At 39.6% G+C, this 20,976-nt stretch overlaps 2 protein-coding genes across 2 annotated transcripts; one reads left to right on the forward strand and one right to left on the reverse strand.

Moving 5' to 3' along the window:
- Nucleotides 1-1,926: 1,926 nt before the first annotated feature.
- mthfd2 (methylenetetrahydrofolate dehydrogenase (NADP+ dependent) 2, methenyltetrahydrofolate cyclohydrolase) lies at nucleotides 1,927-7,637 on the reverse strand. The gene is made up of 8 exons (XM_059336252.1): nucleotides 7,465-7,637; nucleotides 4,774-4,958; nucleotides 4,531-4,653; nucleotides 4,257-4,409; nucleotides 4,058-4,165; nucleotides 2,962-3,054; nucleotides 2,746-2,871; nucleotides 1,927-2,657 (listed from the first exon to the last, which is right to left on the reverse strand). The coding sequence occupies exons 1-8, from the start codon at nucleotides 7,542-7,544 to the stop codon at nucleotides 2,509-2,511; spliced, it is 1,017 nt and encodes a 338-aa protein (XP_059192235.1). The 5' UTR covers nucleotides 7,545-7,637; the 3' UTR covers nucleotides 1,927-2,508.
- A 3,348-nt stretch (nucleotides 7,638-10,985) lies between these two features.
- LOC131975433 (ubiquilin-1-like) lies at nucleotides 10,986-19,497 on the forward strand. Its single transcript, XM_059338120.1, has 11 exons — nucleotides 10,986-11,325; nucleotides 11,453-11,595; nucleotides 13,294-13,418; nucleotides 13,540-13,802; nucleotides 14,098-14,265; nucleotides 14,374-14,485; nucleotides 14,708-14,829; nucleotides 15,116-15,199; nucleotides 16,435-16,550; nucleotides 16,655-16,790; nucleotides 19,307-19,497. The coding sequence occupies exons 1-11, from the start codon at nucleotides 11,194-11,196 to the stop codon at nucleotides 19,448-19,450; spliced, it is 1,545 nt and encodes a 514-aa protein (XP_059194103.1). The 5' UTR covers nucleotides 10,986-11,193; the 3' UTR covers nucleotides 19,451-19,497.
- Nucleotides 19,498-20,976: the final 1,479 nt, after the last annotated feature.

A 20,976-nucleotide genomic window follows, 5' to 3' on the forward strand; every position in this document is an offset into this window, starting at 1 on the left:
TAATAATTACGCAACAACAAACGTTAAACTTTCGAAGCCACATGCCTTTGCTATAATTACATTATAATACAGTTGTGTGTATCTGCATATTAAGACCGTTTAATCCAGAGAAAAGCAGACGTGTTTACGCTACCGCTCAACGGGCTGCCGTGTGCGCTCCCGCGGCCAGAAATCAGATTCTGGCAGGCAATCACTTTTTGGCACGACACCTGTCCAACATGTGCAACACTTTTTAAGTCTAGCTTTTAACTGAGTTTTATGTGTCTATTTATTTTTTCATTTAATTCGTGTCTTTTCCTGTTTTAGCCTGACTGTATTTGGACTGTATTGACTGTATTTTACTTAAACGCTTAAACATTTGTCTCTAAAATGTGATAAAATATTAGTATACATTTGCACTTGTGAGGTAAATGGTAGAATGGTAGAAAGTATTGTGTGTAATACTTTCAACCATTGTTTTGTTTTGTTTTTTACATAAAGCAATAATACACAGTCACCCATAAAGTTGGAATAATTTTGTTTTCAGACACAATCCTCTAATTGTGGTTTAATTTTCATTGTGATATGTTTGGAAGAGATTGATGAATGAAGTTTTAAGATATACACATTTTCTGTCGAGAACAAATCACATTGTCATAAAGTGGAAAGGGGTGGAGCAAATAAGATGACAGGCCCGTCCGACTTTATGTATCTCATGCAGAGGTCCAACATCGTCCAACAATCTGATCCTCCAAACTCAGTGAACCCACACAAATCACACCACCTGTTGCCCCTGATAGACTCTCTCTCACTCCCTCTCTCTCTGGTACCTTTACAGCACCAATAAATAACCCAGTATGTCAGCTATCATCAGGTTGGATGAGGACATTAAGGTGAGCTATTTAAAAATATTATGCAACTGGTTCTTATCTGCTGATAAAACATGTATGTGAGAAGAATTTGACACTTTGACGGGAGTCAAAAGAGAGTCGGTTTATGAATCCAGATATGATTTGAAAAAGAGGGGAAAGTGTAGAATAAAATGTCTGGTACGGGATTGTTGCATGTTTATTGTCTCACTGATGCCCATTTTGTCTCTCTCTGTAGTTGTTTTGTATCTCTTTAAGATCAGTTTCTTTTAAAGTTATTTTCTTTCTTTCTATAATCAATTGTGGTCATTGTATGTCTCTTTAAGATCATTTGTCTTTTTGTGGTCATTTGTCTGTTTATAGTTTGATCTCTTTTTGAGATCAGTTTGTCTATTTGTGTCTTTTTATTTTAGTTTGTGTCTATTTGTGGTTGTTTGGAGTCTCATTTGTTTTTCTTTGTTTTTCTTGTTGGAGACAAATTAATTTGATAAACTCTATTACTGCTAAACTCTGAACTTCTGTTTCGTTTTAATTTAAGTACCCAGCCCTAGTCTGGTAAGGAAATTCGAATCTAGTTGAGAAACAAATGACTCAGAAATATTGAGGGTTCATACAGCTTTTTAACAGTAAAATTCAAGCACTTTCAAGTATCCAAAACAAATATTACCAGACGCCCGAAGGCTATTATAAACACATTTAAATTGTTGCTATAAAAGCAATTGCAAATAAAATTGCGTTTCAATTAATATTTGATAGTTAATTCAGAGTGTCTGTTAAAAGGAAATCACCAGATTATAAGTATAAAGTAAAATTCATGAATTCAAACATATTCCCAACCTTGAAAACACAATTAAAATGAAAATTTCCCCCCACTTTCAGGACTCTAAACACCGTCTCTGTGGTAGTTATGATGCCTATATCCTGCCAAATGCTTGGATCAAAAGGTGGAGACTGGAATATGTGATGTCATTTAATACCCGTAATGAGTGGAAATTTATTTTGGGACATGAGATATATTTGGAATGAATGCATTAGCCTGAATCTGATACTGTACTGAGAGTACAGTATCAGAGCATGAAATCACAGTTGTGTAAAAGAAGAGACAATCTGTGTGCAAAGAAAGCACCAGTGTGAGAACATATTTGCAATATTTATTTAAAAGTTTTTACAAAGGCAATTGTGAATCTTTAAAGCTCGTATATTGATAAACATACTTGTTCCTGATGAGGTTAGCCCTTATCACTCTTGGTACATAAGGCTAAACTAACTGAAAGAAGCACAACAGGTAGGCTTACCAGCTCAGAGTTAAACGCTGTAACCTGCCCCCATTCATGTTTAAATATTACGTCAGTGTAGTAATAAATAAAATAATAGTTCAAGATTCCTTAAAACCCCAAAGTAATACATTGTAAATGATAAATACTGAAACCCCTGTTACATAAAACACGCAGCTGCATGAGTGAATGTAACAGTCTAAACATGGCTGGACTTGAAGTTAGGAAAGGTTAAAGATGTCAGCAGGAAGAGAGTCTCAACGCTATCATCTTTCCAGTCCGTGTGCAAGAGGAGCTCGTCAGGTCGCTCCTAGTAAAAAATGAAGGGGTGGTGGTGTTTGGAGGGGGTGGAATGTGTCGCCGTGGCTGGGATTTTCTCCGGCTCATTAGGATGCAGCCGCCATGCGGATCCTCTCTGGAGGAAACAGCAGAACGTTCTTAGCTGCTTTGATAGTGTTTTTCATGAGCATGGCCACGGTCATGGGTCCCACACCTCCGGGCACAGGGGTGATGAAGCCGGCCTTCTGCCTCACACCTGAATATAGACAGAGAAGGAATGACGTTACAGACACCCGAGACACCCAGCATGCAGAAATGCGATCATGTTTGCTATGCAGCCTCACCTTCAAAATCCACATCTCCAACCAGTCTGCTCTTTCCAGTGGCTGGGTCCTGCACTCTGTTTATCCCAACGTCAATCACCGCCGCGCCCTCTTTGATCATGTCTGCAGTGATGAGGTTTGGAATCCCTGATGGTTCAGAAAACACAGTCTAGTCAGACAACAGAAGAAAGTCGGTGTACTCAGAAAAAAAGACACACTTGACACAGTTACACAAACCTGCAGCAGCCACGATGATATCAGCGATTTTAGTGTGTTGGCGAAGTTGCTCCTTTGGAGTGTGACGGTGGGAAATGGTGACTGTGGCATCACCTGAAACAGAAATAACACTTGGCTTTTATACCGTATATGTAAACCATGGGTGGATTATAAGACAATGGGTCCCCTGGGCAGACATGCAAAAGCCCCGGTTGCTGTGAATCTTTCTGTTGTTTTCTGTCTCTTTGGGATCATTTAGTTTCCCTTTGTGGTAATTTTGTATCTCTTGTAATTGTTTTGTATCTCTTTGAGATCAGTTTGTCTTTGTAGGTCAATGTCTTTTGTTTTATAGTAATTTGCGTCTATGAGTAGTTTTTTGTGTCTCTTTGAGATAATTTCAGAGCTATTCAGTTATTTTGTGTATGCTTGTAGTTGTCAAATATCTCTTTGAGAAAATGTTGTGCTTTTTTTCGCTAATTGTCTCTTTTTTTTTAGCAGTTTTATGTCTTGCTGGGTTTGTCTCAGTTTGTCTTCTTTTTTTGTTCTTTGTGTTTCTCTTTTGGGGTAAGGAGGTGTGCCATTTGAAGCCTGGGGCAATTTGGCAATTGGAGTTTGGTACCCAGCCCTAGTCTGGTATGAAGGGGATTAAAATCAGGTTGCGACATGATTGACTCATAGAAATCAGTCATTTCATGCTTCATGCAGCTTTTGAATAGTAAAATTCAAGCACTTTCAGGTACCTAAAGCAAAAATTACCAGACTCACGAAGGCTATTATAAACACATCTAAATTGTTACAACTGCGAAAATATTTTGAATACTAAATTCAAAATAAGGAGTTGTTTTTTAAAATGAAAACACCTCTTTGAGATCAGTTTGTCTTTTTTGTGGCTCTTTATAGTAATTTGTGTGTTTTTACTTTGTGTGGTTGTTTGGGGTCTCTTTGCAGTCGTTTAAAGTTTCTTTGTGTTTTAGTTTCTCTTCAAGTGACATTTTGCCGGTGGCGGCCAGGTAGCCCCTAACCCTTTGAGCCCCCATGTCCGTGCCTGTAGGCACATTAAGTAATCTATCCATGAGGTAAACCCTCCATCTTTAAACACAAATGTGCAGTAACCAACCTCCGGGCCTCTCATGGCGGCCGTCTGTATGCAGTAACATGGCGATGGGCATCCCCACATTCTTGGAGCGTCCTGCTACCACGACATTCTTCCCAATGGTAGGAATACCTGAATGATAAGAATTTGGATAGTTATTTTAGACAGTCTGTCCGCTACATTTTAACCCGAAGACAAAGTTAGCAATCACTCTGGTTATTACCTGTACGTTTGATCATTTCCCAGACTCCCCAGGGAGTGGCAGGGAGCATGGCGGACTGATCCAGGCACATGCGACCCACATTTACTACGTGAAAGCCGTCCACGTCCTTGGTGGGGGTGACTGCATTACAGATTGTGCGCTCATCAATGTGATCTATCAAGAAACAAAGACAGGCTACAGTTAGGAGAGCTCAAAGGTTTTATTCGATAACACAGTGCCTCTATAGATAATTGATGCTTTATCTTTCTGCTCCACTGTCCCAGTTTCTCCGTACCTGGCAGAGGCAGCTGGACCAGCAGCCCGTCCACACGATGGTCTGTGTTGAGTTTGTCGATCAGGTCCAATAACTCCTCCTCACTGATGTCTGAATGCTTGAGAATTGTTTCACTAGAGATTCCTGTGGGAGGTTGAAGTGAGAGAACAACTTTAAAACCTCCAGCCTTTGTTCTTTTGTTATTATATTGTAGAGAAAATGTGTTTACACATACGTATGAGGAGTGTGGGTGTCTTTTCTTACCGACATCAGCTGCAGCTCGTGTCTTATTGAGGACGTAGGAGTGACTGGCTGGGTTTTCTCCCACCAGAATCACACTTAGGTGGGGTCTCCTGTGGCCAGCTAAGACCCATTTCTCCACGTCGGCCCGGGCCTCCTCTCGAACCTGCCGTGCTAGTTTCTTTCCTGAGATGACCACTGCCTCCTGTCTGAGAGTTGGAATGCAGTCAGTCGACAAACTTACATTTTAAAAACGCTGCGTTATTGGTCACAAGATAAACCGTTTGTTAACAGTTTTATTAACAACAATTATTTGTATTAACTTGTTTAGTACACTGTACAATTGCCTAACACAACTGCAAACATCGGAATTTAGTGAAAAATGATCACAAGCCACAAGTATTGAATGCAAACAAGGAAAAGTAAGAAAATAAATATTTTTTTACAACATGACTGATCTAAGCCATAGACTTTATACACAGGGTTCATGCACCTTTTTAGAAGTGAAATTCAAGAACTTTCAAGGTAACAAATAATCCCATCTAAAATCTGAATGCAATTAGGAAAAATAAAGTTTAAATGATTCCTTCTGTCAGCTGTTTCTGATTGTAGGATTGATTGATTTTGATCATTATTTAATGCTTGCTAATTAGGCACCTCCTAAAACCAGGAATTATAAAAACTATCGATTGATAAGTCATTTTTTAGAATTCAAGTATAAACAAGCATATTCCTAACCTTGAAAACATAACGGTTAAATGTAAGCATTTTCCAAACTTCCAAGACTTCGTATTACCACTGAACAGAACTTTTGACACCAGAGATCTGTAATCAATCTCAAACATCCAGCCTGACCAAGAACCAGCTCTACCCTCTAAAATTAGCCACAGCACGTCTCCACCTGACAAAGCCATGTGCCTCATGAGCACTAGTACTGAAGAGTTACAGAGTCACAGGAGAACATCTCTTTATACATCTAACCTCCAAGTACAGTCAGAGGTGCATGAGGGTTAACTCTGATGTTGCTGCCCGTATGAGTATACAAACTGGGTTGACCCGTTCTGCTGCTTTGTTCAAGTTTCAAAAGCGCCAAAACAGTTATCTGTTATATAACAACAATCAAAGGAGTAGCTAATAACTGAAGAGTAATGAGCCATCAACAGTGATGTAACCGGCCTTTTATTCTGAAATAAACAAAAAAAAACCCAACTAATTAAATCTCACAGAAAAGTATTGCATCTATTTGAGAAATGGGGTTAGCCCAAGGGGCCAAATGTACCAAGTCCCAGAGAACATGTGTTGAGATTACAGGCACCAAACTGCTCTTTAGCCTGATGTAAATTTAAAACACAAAGCCAGGCTACTGCAGAGAAAATGCCCCCTTTTCAAATGTATAGACACACAGCTGTGTTAAATATCTTTTGTTGAGTGAGGCCAACCTCAGGAGACTTCGAGTTTGAGTTCAACTTGCCTGTACTGTAACTTTTTGCAGTGTGTAATCTAATGCAAAGCCTATTGAGTTTCTGCATTATTAAATGTGACTAATGCTCTTGTCTAAGTTTTGTCTGTGTTGTGAAATCATGCATAGTTTGACTTTTACAAAGTTAAATTTAGGCACTTTAACCACTTCAAGCTTTTGAAGCATATTACAGCTATTTTATGCAGTTAATGCAGTATATTAATTGTTGTCACATTAAATAAGATGTTATTGTGCTATATACAACCAATTATGTTTCGTGAGAGAAGGTTGAATATTAATTAAAAAGCTTCAATTTCCAAAATGTATTTTTTACGTTAACTTTACATTCTATATAACATAAACAGTTTCAAGCTCTATTCGAAATCCAAGCATTTTTCAATCCTTGAAATCATTAAAATTCGAGGGTCTTCACAGATTACCAGCACCTACTTGACCCCTGTGCATTAATATATATATATATTTTTATTATTATTTTGAATACATGTGTCTATTCTAATACACAGCTTGTTATGTTTATGTGTAATGACATGTTATTAATGCTTTAAAGCTGTGCTGTGATATATGATAATAACTCAGGAATAGCATGTCATAGGTTTTTAATGATCTATCTTGTGCCTCAGGAGCTGCAGATCATGTGCAGGGGCCACACGAGGTTTGGGGTTTTTAGGCATGTGTCGAACATTATATCATTACATTTATCTCTGTCATGCTGAACTCAGCACGTTTCCAATAAATGCCTGCACGAGATGCAGCAAATTTGCCATCTGTAGCCTATAATGGCATCTTCTCTCCTACATTACGTCTGCTATTTTAAATGACTGCATGCTATTCAGGAGCAGAATGGGTATGCAAATAACGTCCTTGTCTGCAGACCAACACCTCAGTCTCCAGCTGAAACCTTGGTGCTCTAAAGCCCCTGGTTGCAAGCACTGACACCGATTTCATCAGCCAGCCGGCCGCTGCAATGTTACCGGCATAACGCTAGGGGCGCACCGAAATGTGACCAACTGCGGACATTGAGTACAATCAAACCAAACAAACCGCCGATAATAAAACGCACGATCTGTTATATAAACTATATGAACAAACGCGATTGCAGCGAAGCGGCAAATAACTACATGAGATACATAAGAATGTGTTCTCATGTTGGGAAGAAACGCGCCGAACATGTCGCAAAAGTGACTAGATTACCGTAAATAAAATAAGATTAAGAGATAGCCGGCGTTGGCACTCACCTTGAGGCTGAAGTGTGCAGTTTACAGACTTGGTGCTGGGTGTGTTGGCACAGTTTCCTGAGAGTCCTGATCGCTGCCATTCTGAGCGGCTGAGAGGAGAAGAGACACCGCGGCTACCAGTTACGTAAGACACCACCACCCGGGCTGACAGAGCGACGTCTGTGGTGGAGGAAGACGTGGAGCTATGAGCCTTTAAAGCCCTTCCCCCTACACGCGTGGTGCCTGCGTCACTGTGTGGTATCTGCTGCCACGCCTCTATCCTGCACACGAAAGATAATACTGGGAAAAAAATCTGCATAGATACTTTAAGTTTTACAATGACAATGCACAAGCTCACTATAATCGCTACCAAGAGCGATATATAAGAGGCTTTTTTTGTCTGGGCAGAGATATAAGTTTATTGGATAGCTTAACCCTCTAGACTCCATGAAACCACCTGCACATTACTTCTTCATGACGTGAAGACATAAAAAAATGAAGCAACATTGAGCCTTGCCATCAGCTTCCCTCTGAAGTTCTGGCTTGAAACTCCATGCCAGAATTTTTTGGATTATATTCGGCCAAGTGAAATCGGAGATAATGTCAAATATATTTAGTATAAATATAGAACTAGAGATTATCCTCATTTTACCTGTTATATGTAATATTTGCCACCTGTATTCATATTTGCAACATTTAAAATTCTGTGTATTTAAATATAATTTTCAAGATCAGATTTTATGTTTTCTTTTGTTTCTTTTAGGTTCAACATTTTTTTTTTATCAAGTAAGTCAAAGTTAAAATAATCAATTATCAGGCCTTATAGGTGAGGTAAAAATGAACTCAATTGATTGATTGAACAGAATATTGATTGTTGTGTAGTCCCACTACATACATACACACTAAACTTTATCAGTTAAATGACCAGTGGTGCAGCTGACGAACGGACGTCACGTTTCTGTGTGATAAGGGAAGGTTATTATTGTCCTTCCTGTGGTAGTTGGGATCTCATTTTTATTGCATTTATTGTTTTGATTTCTCTCTCGTTCCCTCCTGTGCAAGTACTCACACTCGCATATCCATGATCCCGACGCACCCGCACGCTGTTGTAGGGTGTACACGCGCACGCTCTTACGTGCCGGATCACGTGGGTTGTACTGTTAATGCTGCACCACGCCACCATGTGTTACACACACACACACACACGCATTACTGACACTCCTGAGTGCCTTACATTTAGTATTGTTCTATTGATCTATTTATAGCTGTAGCTTGTAGTTTAGCTTTCCAATACGTTTAATTGAAATGGTGTTGATTCTTAATCAGTTGTTGTGTTAAAGTTAAATAAAGTCACTGCTTGTAATGAATACAGTTTTGTCTGTCATTGTTTGTATTAATGTTGTGATAATAATGATGGTCAGTGCTCATATTTCACCCTTCACTGTTCACCTGATAAATGTATAATAGTTAAATATTGACATTTATTACATTTATTGACTTTATTGAGACTATTTTCCACAGTTAGATGTACCGCAATACATACATACTTTCAATGAGATTACTATTTTTTATTATTTTTACAAATTACATAATACATTACTAACATTTTATTATGTCACAGCCTGCTCCGTGCTATCACGGTTAAGGGGACATTTGTGAAACACTCGTGTAATTAGTGTTCCTCTTATGGAAAAATGAAGGAAAAAAAATGATTTAACCAATCAAGGAACATGATAAATCTTTTATGCAAACTTTACTTCAAGAGTAGCAGGATAGTCTGGAGGCTCTGTAATCTTGCTCAATTTTGCTGAATTTTTATGTATTTTTATAGTGTTTTTTTCGTTTTTTATGAATACTTCTGTGGAGAGAAGAGTTTATCAAGAGCTGTTTTCATTGAAACAGAGCAAGTCTGGAGGACACCATCACACTATTCCAGCTGAGTTGAAGAGGTGTTTTCGTGGTTGTCATGCTGGTGCAAAAGTGAAGGTTTGGAAATGGAGATATAAGCCTTTTCTGCCGTCAGTCATCATGGGAAATGTCAATTCTCTGCTCAATAAGAATGATGAACTGGAGATATTGGCGAAGACTCAGAAAGAATACCGTAAGTGCAGTCTCATAGTCTTGTGTCTTACAGAAACGTGGTTGAATCAAAACATCTCTGCTGTAGACTTGGAGCAATTGCATACATATTCAGAAGCAGGTTTTGTGTTATTAAAGTCCAGCGTCTTCTCATGTGTCCACCTGGACAGGGGTGAGCTCTTAACACCCAGAGACAGTCAGATGTTTCTGGAAACACACTCTCTGTCAGCAGATTGAAGCAGGAGCACAGTCTCTTTGTTCTTATCCCTCTCTTGCTGCTCTTATGTCATGTCCACCACAGGCTGTAAAGATCAGACACACCAGATAATTATACTGAGCTGCAAAAGATGTATTAAAAATGATGAGAGTCTGACTTTGTTCAGAGTCTTCTTGCCTGATCTTGCCTGTGGGGTTTATTGCCAAAATAACAGATATGACATGTAGGCCTGTTTTTTCTTATTTTTCCCCCTCTGTAAAGGGGTGGGGAAAAAAACATCAGTTTGTTTGTGTATTGTCATAACTGTCAAGATTTTGAGAATATTAGAGCTTGAAATGCATGAGGAAGATTTGATTTCACTTTTGGACCCATATTGGATAAATTTGGACAATAGGGATTCCTTCTTTAACCCCTAAGAACCCACGGTTAAAGTGTTTGTTACATCCGTGTAACAAACACTTTAAATCTTCTAGAATCTCCCATATTGAGCTTTATGCTTCACCTTAACTCAGTGAGCAACACATACTCAACACCCTGGTGTGGTGGTCATGTGACAGTCATGTGACTTTGGCAAGAAGTGACTTCACCAAAATGTGGGTGTGACTGGAAACAGAAAAGTAGCTAATTTCAAAAAGCTTATTATTTGTTACGAAGTTTAAACCCATTTAACAATTTTAATCCGTTAATAGGGTGTCCTGTATTGCATTTAACTTGTTCTGATCATATTTCCTTAATTAAAGTCACAATTTTGATATATGTTATGGAGATGCAAACAAAAATGATTTATTATTATTTTATTAATTAAAAACAAATCTGAAAAATGTTAAACAGCACTATTAATGTTACAATTGTGATATATGTTGTGGAGATGCAAAGAAAAAGGCAAATTTGTGTTTCTGTAAGAAGAAAGGGTGTCTACTTTTTATTTTAAAATAAGAAATATTATAAACATAAATACCATAAACGCCCATTGTAACTTGTATGTCACATCTCAGATATTTGGCATTTAGGGATAGAATTTTTGAAAAAACATCATAAATGTGTTCTATGTGGTTCACTTGGTCTGTGTGTATATCCCCCACAACTTTATGGGGGATATCCTTTATGGCTAACTGGGTCTGGGTTCTTATGGGTTAATGTGGAAAGCTATTTTAAAATCAGAGCGCATCTTACAGCTGGTACTGTTTTGTTGTGTACTATATCTTTAAGTTGACTCAGGCTATAACTATTGGACATGAAATAATTAATCAGACTGCTCGCAGTGCCACCAATATGCTCGACTGTACGTTATTAAATATAACCAGAAGATATAGGATTTTATTTTAACACCATCCTGCACAGACCGGTCGGGGCTGGCACTCATCCACACAACTTTCTGCCGAGTCATCGGGACAGACACGCACCTCCGCCCCGGGACTCAGCTCATCTTCGTCGGCAGCGCAGACAGGACTGATATGTCAGGTGCGGTGAAGGATGAAACGAGAGCACCGGGTGATCGTCAGAGGTCTGAAACGATCCACGTCGCCGTCAAAAGTCTCACGGAGAGCAAAGACTTCGCAGTTAGAAGAGACTGTATCGTCAGACAGGTCAGGAGAACAAACGCACCCACCTTAGTTGGAGCCATAAGTCTCAGATAAACAACTGTCTCAATAGTAGGCTATATATGCAGCATTATGCGCCGACAACCTCTGATGTTCTGTTGTGTGTAAGCAGCTGAAATGGGCTCTCGCAGAGCGCCTGGGAGTCCCAGCAGAGCATCTGGAGCTGATCCACAGAGGCCGCGTCCTCAGAGAGTCAGAACTCCTGAGTCACCTTAAAGCTCAAGATGAGACAGTCAGCCTCTGCATGATCCAAAGGTGCGCACACGCGCGCGCGCACACACACACACACACACACACATAGAATTGGCTCTTTTGGTCATCATGTACATGATGTGCCAAGAAATTGTAAGCTTTATGTTATAGTATTCTACATGCAGCATTTGAACTCAGTTTTAAGTTATACACTGCCTATAAAAAAGTATTCACCCCCTTGGATGTTTCACCCTTTTGTTGCTTTTACACATGAAATCATGGTCAATTTAATTTGGCTTTTTTGACAATAATTTGCAAATTTAATATCAAAGTGAAAACAGATATTTACAAAATAATGTAAATTCATTAAAAAATATGTAAGTTAAAATAAATGATTGATTCAACAAAGTTCCAGGTAGTTGATGCCAGCAGTGTCACAGTTAGTGAAATGGAGGTCACCTAAGTGCAGTTGATATCTGTCAAGTGATTCGAGTATTAAAAAAAACCTGTGTCTGGGAGGTCCAGTCTCTTGTTCATCACTATTCCTGCTCATTTGCAACATGAAGACAAAATAACACTCCAAACAACTCAGAGAAAAGATCACTGTAAAGTATAAGTCAGCAGATGGCTACAAAAAATGTTTCAACTCACAGGACATCCCACAGGGTTCAGTTAAATCCATCATTATGAAATGGAAGGAGTATGGCACTTTAAATCCTTACAAACTGAGTGACCCGACAAGAAGAAGCCATATATTGACCATGATTTCATGTGTAAAAGCAACAAAAAGGTGAAACATCCAAGGGAGGTGAATACTTTTTATTTCCCTAAATCTTAAAATCCTACAGGAACCCAAAAAAATCTGCAATGTCATTTTAAGGTAGAGGATACAGCACTGCTAATTATAGAACTGCACCATATTATCTTGTGAAACTTTTTTTTCTTCAGGTGAACAAAGTCAACTCCCTATTAAATTCCTTATTCAACCGTCATCATACTGGGGCACCTGCAGACCTAGGCCTGTTACAATAAACACATTTTGTTGAACAATATTGTCCCAGAAATAACTGCCATGAACTATATTATTGTCATTTTTGCAAGTACATCCTCTGCACTACCAGAAATGATAGCAAAACATTTCAAATGTTAATTTGGCTTTTGTGCTGTTAAAAATGCTTTGGTGTTAAATATTACAAAATATTTGGTGATATTCTTATGTAAACAAACGTGCATCAGAACACAATGAGCAATATGCGATATATATGGACATGACCTGGATAACTTTTGATGAACTTTTAATTTATAAGCTGATATTGAGAATATCAAACAGGCCCATGCAGACCCTAGAGCAATACTTTAAAAAGTTTTTTTATCATATCTCTCAGGTGCTTTATTGTATCATTCAACTTTTTCATTGCTTTGTCAATCAATTTGCTCTCAGTGACTTTATATCATTGTTTAATCAGTGTTTTTTTTTTTTTAAATATAAATGTATTGGGGTCCTGGGGGATAAAATAGAATACATAGCAGAGCAAACATAAAATGTTTTTTATGGGTCACATACAATCAGTGGGTAGGGGCATTCTGTCCGTCCTTTTGAAGGAGATAGACACAGATTCTCTCACATGTTTAAGTTTTGTTTCGCAAAATATACAAATTAACTGCAACTTTCTTAGAATATTAATGTGTTTTCTTGAGTTTCATTAATTACATAACTAGGAACCTGGAACTACATATTCAGATTCAGTCCTTCCTTCCTAGACTTCAGCATCCGTCTGCTGCTCCCACCTGTGATCAAGCTTCAGGAAGAGTCGAGTCGGAGCTCACAGCCTGTCTCGATCCTGAACCTGATTTCACACCGTCTCCCACCTCTCCCCTTTGTCTGGGTAAGAACTGCAAGACAAATGAAGTACTCTACCAACCTTCTTTTTCCTGTCATCAGATCCTGCTCAGATCTCAAGTTCATTTACATACTCCCGTTCTTTTGGTCCGATCTTGTTTCCACAGTGGAAGGTCTTGACAGTCTTGGCCTAACCAACAGCAGGTCTGGCTTCTTCCCTGCACTCCAGTGCCAGATGGAGAGCCAGCTGTTGGCCGACTCACAGATGATGCACCGTGTCCTGAGCAGCCCCTTCGTGCAGAGCACCCTCTCCAACTCCAGCCCTCAACTCACCAGACAGCTCATTCTGTCTAATCCCCAAATTCAACAGCTCCTGCAGACAAACCCAGAGGTGGAAGATATACTGAACAATGCAGATATCATCACACAGGTGGGAATGAAAAAGCTTATGAGTGTATGTTGGAAGTACAGATTTGTTGCAAGGGGCATGTTTTAGTGTGTCAGGGCTACCTAGTTACTACTTCAATTGCTTTAAACAACGGTTTATGGTGAAAATACATTACCTAAAAATATAACTGCATTGTGTCTCTTTAAATATGCTTTAGGGTTAAGACAGGTCTGTTATGTAAATGAGTTAAAAGATAAAGAAAGATGTTTTTATTTTCACTTGACTAATTTCTCCCATACATATGTTCAGTTTCTTCTTGCCTTTGTTTTCCTTTCAGGTGATTGAGCTCATCAGAAACCCTGACATGATAGAGGAAATTATGCATGATGAAGACAGAGCATTAAACAATTTGCAGCCAGAACAGGAAAACCCTGAAACCAGCACTGGTGGTTCAGATGTCTTTCAAGACAAAGAGACACAAAGTCTCAAATTACCACAGATACAGGTTTGGAAGTGATGTTTCCTGAATTATCTGTTCAGATAATGTCAAATTCATCTAGTGGTTTTAATCTGTTGTTTGCTGTGTCATTTCTCTACATTCTCTCTGATCCAGATTGGAGCAGTCCCAGTGGGGACTACATCATCTGGGAATCAACACAAGGCTGAAAATGAAAGCAAAGAGACTCCACTGACCACCACCCCCAGAGCTGATCCAAACCCTCACAGTACTGTTACTGCAGGCAGCAAAATACTTATCCACACTGTAGTAATTAGTAGAAATGAATACCAATAAGTTAATGCCATGGACTAGTCAATCAAATCAACCTGGCAAACATGCATCTGCTTTCTCAGCTTGCTGTCCAGGCCACAAATACTTTAACTATGCATGTACATTTCTCACTGCTTTTCCAAATCATGTATATATGGCCTCCTATCTCTTTCCTCAGGCATGCAGTCACTGTTAGAGGAGATCACGGCCAGTCCAGGACTGATTGAGAGCCTGCTGTCTGGGCCATATGTCAGCAGTCTCCTCAACTGCCTGAGCCAGAACCCTGACCTGGCTGCACAGGTGACACATGATGCAAACACCTAAACATGCATGACAGAGATCACATTACAGGTTATCAGGGAGCTTGTTTATAATTTGGGGTCGGATAGAATTATTTTTTAAAATGATGCTATTGACAGGGATCTGAATTGCTGAAAAATAAATGAGACGGGCTCCAATTGAGAGTGGTGGAACTAGACTACAACCCTCACCTCCCCTCTTCTTGTTAATATATCCCCCTAATCTCTCCATACAAATCCTACACCCTCGGACAGATCTTTTAGCTCTGATTTTCATACTATTTCAGATGCTGCTGAGCCACCCTTTGTTCTCAGGAAATCCTCAGCTACAGCAGCAGATAAGACAGCAGATCCCTCTCTTTCTGCAACAGGTTTGTTTTCTCTCCTCACTATTAAACAAAATCTCCCACCTTGCAACTGTGACAAATAGTATTCTAATTTGCCCAGCCTTAGGGGAAAAGGTCTTTATCAGTTCTCATATTTTATGTTTTTTTTCCTAAACTATTTTGAGAAGTGCCTTACGTGCTTTTTTTTGTTGTTTTTTTTTAGCAGGGTGGTGATTATGGTCCATAACTAGAATAATTAGTAATTTAAGGATTTCCACATTAATTATCAACTTCATCATCAGATAGTTATTAGTAGGGGTGTGACGATACTCTCAGCTCACGAGACTAGACACGATATTGGCTTCACGAGAACGAGATGAAATTTTAAGAAAACTACAATGGCAAAATATATGAATGGACCAACAGACTTTTATTTAACCGAGTTGCACATGCATTTTGAAATGTTTTATTACAACTCTTTACATGCATGATGTAAGCATGATCTTTTAATAAACTTCTTCCACAACTTGAAACTAAAACTAAAATTCATAAAAGTTAAAATAAGATAAATAAAAAAATAAAATCCCCCAGAGGGATTAATGAGACTCCAGAGGTGAAGTATGCTAATCACTTAGCGACAGTTTCGACCATCACATACACGACAGATTAAACACGGGAGATGCAACTGTGGCCGTCATCGCTAACTGAACCTCAGCAGCTGATCAAAACAAAGCAGCATGGCTAATTATCATAAACATAGCGATCTTGAATTAACCGGCATCGCTAACTGTGAACAGAGTGTCCGATGCTTGTTGTAAACAAACAGAGATCGCTAAGTGAACACCTCCTGCAGCACTGTGCTGCTACAGAGCTAACTGTTAGCCGGCTCTGTGACTGCAGCTGGGAGAGACTGCTGCAGGAGGACTGTGCCGCTTCATTCGTTCTTACTCTTCTTAACGAGCCACCGGCCCCTGCCACGTCATTCTGCCTGCTTGCTCTCCTTCTCCTCTTTTCATTTTGCTCTCCCCACGAGTAACAAATAGAAGTTTGGATAACTCACAAATCTCGCGAGACTGATTTTCTAGCGACGAGAAATATCGAGTTTAATCTCGCGAGATCTCGTCACACCCCTAGTTATTAGCCATATGATCTTCCGTAGTAAGCTCCATAGAGTCTGCATTTTTTTATGATTGAATAGGTGCCTCATAAAACCCCACTTCAATAAATCTGAACTACTCCTTTCACATCTTCAATATTAGTGATCAGTGATAAATATGTAGATGCAGAGTCCTGAGCTGCTGACCGCCATGTTGAACCCCAGAGCCATGGAGGCCCTGCTACACATCCAACAGGGCCTACAGACTCTGGCTGCAGAGGTTCCTGCACTGATACCTACGTGAGTATAAATAAGCAAAATCGTTTCTGGGTAGAAGCAGTAATTTTATGCAAAGTTCATTAAATAAACTGTTCATGGGTTACCACCACATGTCTGTCTTGCAGAGACAGTGTTAATGTTGCCCCTGAGCTAGCATCTGATGTCCGTAACAGCCAGTCAGGAAGTGGACCAACAGTGACTGAGCAGCAGCAGCAGTTTGTACAGCAGATGCTACAGGCGCTGGCTAACACCAATCAGAGGGTATCTCAATGTTTCCTTATAATGTTGTTGCTTCTGTAATTGATCTGAACACATTACTTCACATAAGATAGATGGAGATCTATAGAAAGTCTTGTCTGTAAAGATGGGTTTTTAGAAGCCACTTCAACAAGATATCAGCATATCTTACTGGGGAATATTATTCTTAAGGTTTTGTGACTACAACAGCAAAGATATGATCACATTTTGTTTTGGAATTGCTGTAGGGGATGGATAAAAATATCGGAGGATCAGAGGGGTCAAAAAGTAGAATGTGGAGAGGAGATCAGTAATCTAACTGGGGGCAAGGTTTGTAGTGCCTAATAAGGAACAGGATATTGAAGTTTATTCTGAATTAAGATGGTTAGTTCTATTAAAAAGCCTGGCAGCTGTATTTTGAACCAACGAAGCAATTTACAGCAGCTTTATTGAGATGTTTGAAGAGGGATTCACAGGATTCGAAACAGGAGTAAATGAAATTGTTATCCATAGTAGAAAACATACATTTGATTTTGCTCTACTTGTCAACTGAAGAAAGCGGGACTAGGTGAGACATGGTCAGAATGGAAGAGCTGTGATGTTTGGTGTGGTCAGAGCATTAGAATTATCTGGGCCAGAGACTCAAGCGATGTACAACTTTCAGCCTCAAGAGGTCAGTGAAGATGGCACTTCTTGACAAGATTCCATCTAACTAAAAAAAACAATGTGATCTCCAGAAAGTCCTTAAATGTTCAAAAATCTATTCAGTTTGTATTTAAAGGTATAGTATTAGGAGAGTTTGAGAGAGGAGTGAGTTGAGGATATACATTATCGCAAATGTTTCCAACAGTTTTAAAACCCAATGAAATGTGTAATTTTAAACAAGAAATTACCTGTAAATGGCATCATATCCCCTTTGGGCATGCATTTGTGCATACACTTTTAGTGTATTGTCTTGTTTGTTTTCAACTCTGGATGAATGATTTAAGTAATCAGATGTGATAATCTTAAGTGATCTGAGAAACAAGCTGAGCAAAAGTTACCATCGGTTCGGCTTGCAGTCCCTCCAGGATGTCCTGCGTTTGGTTAACAGCATTATTTTTTATGCAAAACTGCTTTGTTTATTGTTTTTTGTCATGAATCAGGCAGGATCCAAATGCAGTACAACCAAGATTGGGAGCGAGGCCTCTTATTGTTCCACACACACACAACAGGAAACAACAAGAACACAGTCTTGCAACTAGAGTCTCTGAATGACACAGAAATACTAGAGTCCCGAGCACAGCTCTGAAGCAGGGAAGGCAACTGGTGAGTGATCCTCTTCAGAGAAGCCGGAGCAGCAGACACCAACACAGGAATGGTGAAAATCCAACTAGGAAACACATAGACTGGAATCAAAGTCGGGTACAGGAGGCAGGCAGGTTTACCAGGGCAGAGGCGAGGAGATGGAACCAGGAAATCCAACCGAGGGAAATCGCTGGAATGTTCTGCATGACACAAGATACAATCTGGCAACTGGTGCTGGGCTGGTGAGGCTTAAATGCTGGAGCTTGATGAGCTCTGAATGAGCTCCAGCTGAGCTCTGCAGGTGCAGCAGATCTCCTCTGATGAGGGGGCGTGGCGTGCTGCACCAGAGCCCATGACAGTTTTTACTGGTTTAAATCACCAAGTCGGTTCGTTTTGGAGAGGAGGAGACCTCCGTTGATAATTTGGCTCCCCATATTAGCCCCTTTCATAGTGCCATTTCATGCCGGGACATTTAAGGCTCTGTAACGCCTCGCCTTCACTATGAACGTGCCCGAAGTGGGATGCCGGGATCAAATGCCAATTTTCCACCTCCAGAGGTAGTCACAGAGGCGGAAAATTGGTGGGACTGTTGGAAGCGGGACCACTATGAATGGGCCATCGGGGCATTTGACGTCGAGCGTGACTTCTAACACACAGCTCCCACTCGGTCCGACAGTCATCAAATCACTTTTCAACAGCACAACAGCTGTCGCTAACTGTGCACAGTGTCCGCCGCTAATTGTAAACAAACGGAGGTTGCTAAGTGAACACATGCTGCTGCAGCACTGCTGCTGCTCTGACTATCATCTCCTCCCACCTTGTTCCGCGACACCAGACTGCACTATGAAAGGGGACGAATATCACGCCTTTGCAGGATCGCTATGAACGCCCTAAGGCGAAAAGCCAGCACAGATCTTTCCGGCAATATAGCGGGACATTTGTGGGACCGCACTATGAATGATGAACACTGAAGGAATCCAATGGTGGTGAACACAACAACTCTCATGATCCAACACTACTTCATGATGCAGCAAAACTCTAATTGTTTTTGATTTGGAGACCACCAGTGGCTGTAAATTTCATATTGTGCATTTAAAAAGAGCAAACAACAGATTCAGCAGAAACATGCATGAAATTTTGGCAAATTCTATTTTCTATTCTTCCTGAGACACAAGACATCTTTACCTATACTTTTTGATAACGTTATTGTAATGAGTAAGATTTTAAATAGCTCTCGTGTCATGTCCCATCAGGTCCATGTTGAGCAGAACGAGTTCCAGGAAGAGCTGGATCATTTGAGCTCAATGGGCTTCAGAGATCGAGAGAAAAACCTTCAGGCCCTCATCAGTTCTGGAGGAGACCTTACCACGGCTTTACAACATCTGCTCAGTCTCTGACTGACACACACACATACAGATGTGGATCTGTAGTCATATACATATTACATGCAACCACACTCAAACATAGTGTGACAAATGTTTTGCAAAAAACAACATAAGAGAGATGCAAGCCATATGAATATTGCTATACTGTAGGCACTGTAATAACAATCATTTCTTAACAACACTTACTAACCTCAGTCTGCAGTAGTTAACTATACTGAGTACTAACATAAAAGTCATCTTCACCTGAGTTCACTTTACACTCATTTTTCTTTTTTCCACTAGAGGGTACCATATGCTATAAAAAGACTGTAAAGCTCCTCGAGGCCAATTTATGATATACATACATACATGTAAAATGCATTTGACATGATTTTTATTGATGTGAGAAATGAGAAAACCCAAACAAATGCAGCCAGAATTAATGCTTTGACTTAATATTAGGATAGAAACAAAAACAACACAGTCACTCTGGTGCAGATCTGTACAGATATTAAAATCCACCTCACATGCTGTAGACTTGGAGCAATTGCATCCATATTCAGAAGCAGGTAGTGGGTTATTAAAGTCCAGCATCTTCTCATGTGTCCACCTGTACAGTAATGAGAGCTCTTAAAACCCAGAGACAGTCAGATGTTTCTGGAAACACACTCTCTGTCAGCAGATTGAAGCAGGAGCACAGTCTCTTTGTTCTTATCCCTCCCTCGCTGCTCTTGTGTCATGTCCACCACAGGCTGTAAAGATCAGACACACCAGATAATTATACTGAGCTGCAAAAGTTGTATTAAAATGAGAGTTTGACTTTGTTCAGAGTCAACCAGTTTTATCACACAGGCACAGAGACTCTGATTTGCGCAGTTAATCTTCTCAACACACTCACCCTGGAGAAAAATTTAATTTGAGTCCAAAACTGAGAAAAAATTATTTGAACCTTTTTGGAACTATGCTGATTATTATTTACTTTACATAGGTGATGTTGTTCATTGCGTCTAATTATATTTCACTGCACTGTCTACTAACACCTGAGCTTTTTCTGTCCTTAATATTACATTAAACAGAGCTCCAGTAAACACACCATTCTACAGTGTGTCTGTGCCACAAGAAGCAGTGCATTTTGTTTTACCACCACCTGACTGAGCAACATGCTTTCACTTATCTAACTGACTCGTGGATCTGATATAGGTCAGTCAACATAATTCTGCCATCCCTTAATAATGTGCAGTACGTATGCACTATTTGTCATTTAACATGAAGTTATGATGATGTCCTGCTTTAAACCTTGTGCCTCACTTAAAAAAAAGTTGTTCTGATGTCCATAGACGACAAAAATATCTGTGTAAAAAATGCTATAAAATCGTATTATTATTTTCCACTTTTACTAAGTTAAATCTTTTAACCAACTTCACCACGAACTAACTGCAATATATTTAATCATTTTCAGAATACCATAATTACAAAATGCTGCTATTGTTTGTGTGAAAACAGAAACACAGAAACGTAATTATTTCTTACTAAATGCTAGCGGGATTTAAAATTCTCAC

The sequence above is a fragment of the Centropristis striata genome, chromosome 7, assembly GCF_030273125.1.
Source record: "Centropristis striata isolate RG_2023a ecotype Rhode Island chromosome 7, C.striata_1.0, whole genome shotgun sequence".
In the NCBI taxonomy this organism is placed as follows: domain Eukaryota; kingdom Metazoa; phylum Chordata; class Actinopteri; order Perciformes; family Serranidae; genus Centropristis; species Centropristis striata.

Bases quoted from the DNA above. Each gene is read 5' to 3' on its own strand.
- mthfd2 (XM_059336252.1), bottom strand. From the start codon at position 7,544: ATGGCAGCGATCAGGACTCTCAGGAAACTGTGCCAACACACCCAGCAC. The intron at 4,166-4,256 runs GTAATAACCAGA...CTTATCATTCAG, and splicing joins GGAAATGATCAAACGTACAG to GTATTCCTACCATTGGGAAG. The intron at 2,872-2,961 runs GTTTGTGTAACT...CTGAACCATCAG, and splicing joins TATCATCGTGGCTGCTGCAG to GGATTCCAAACCTCATCACT.
- LOC131975433 (XM_059338120.1), top strand. From the start codon at position 11,194: ATGTCAGGTGCGGTGAAGGATGAAACGAGAGCACCGGGTGATCGTCAG. The intron at 11,326-11,452 runs GTCAGGAGAACA...GTGTGTAAGCAG, and splicing joins GAGACTGTATCGTCAGACAG to CTGAAATGGGCTCTCGCAGA. The intron at 13,803-14,097 runs GTGGGAATGAAA...TTTTCCTTTCAG, and splicing joins ATGCAGATATCATCACACAG to GTGATTGAGCTCATCAGAAA.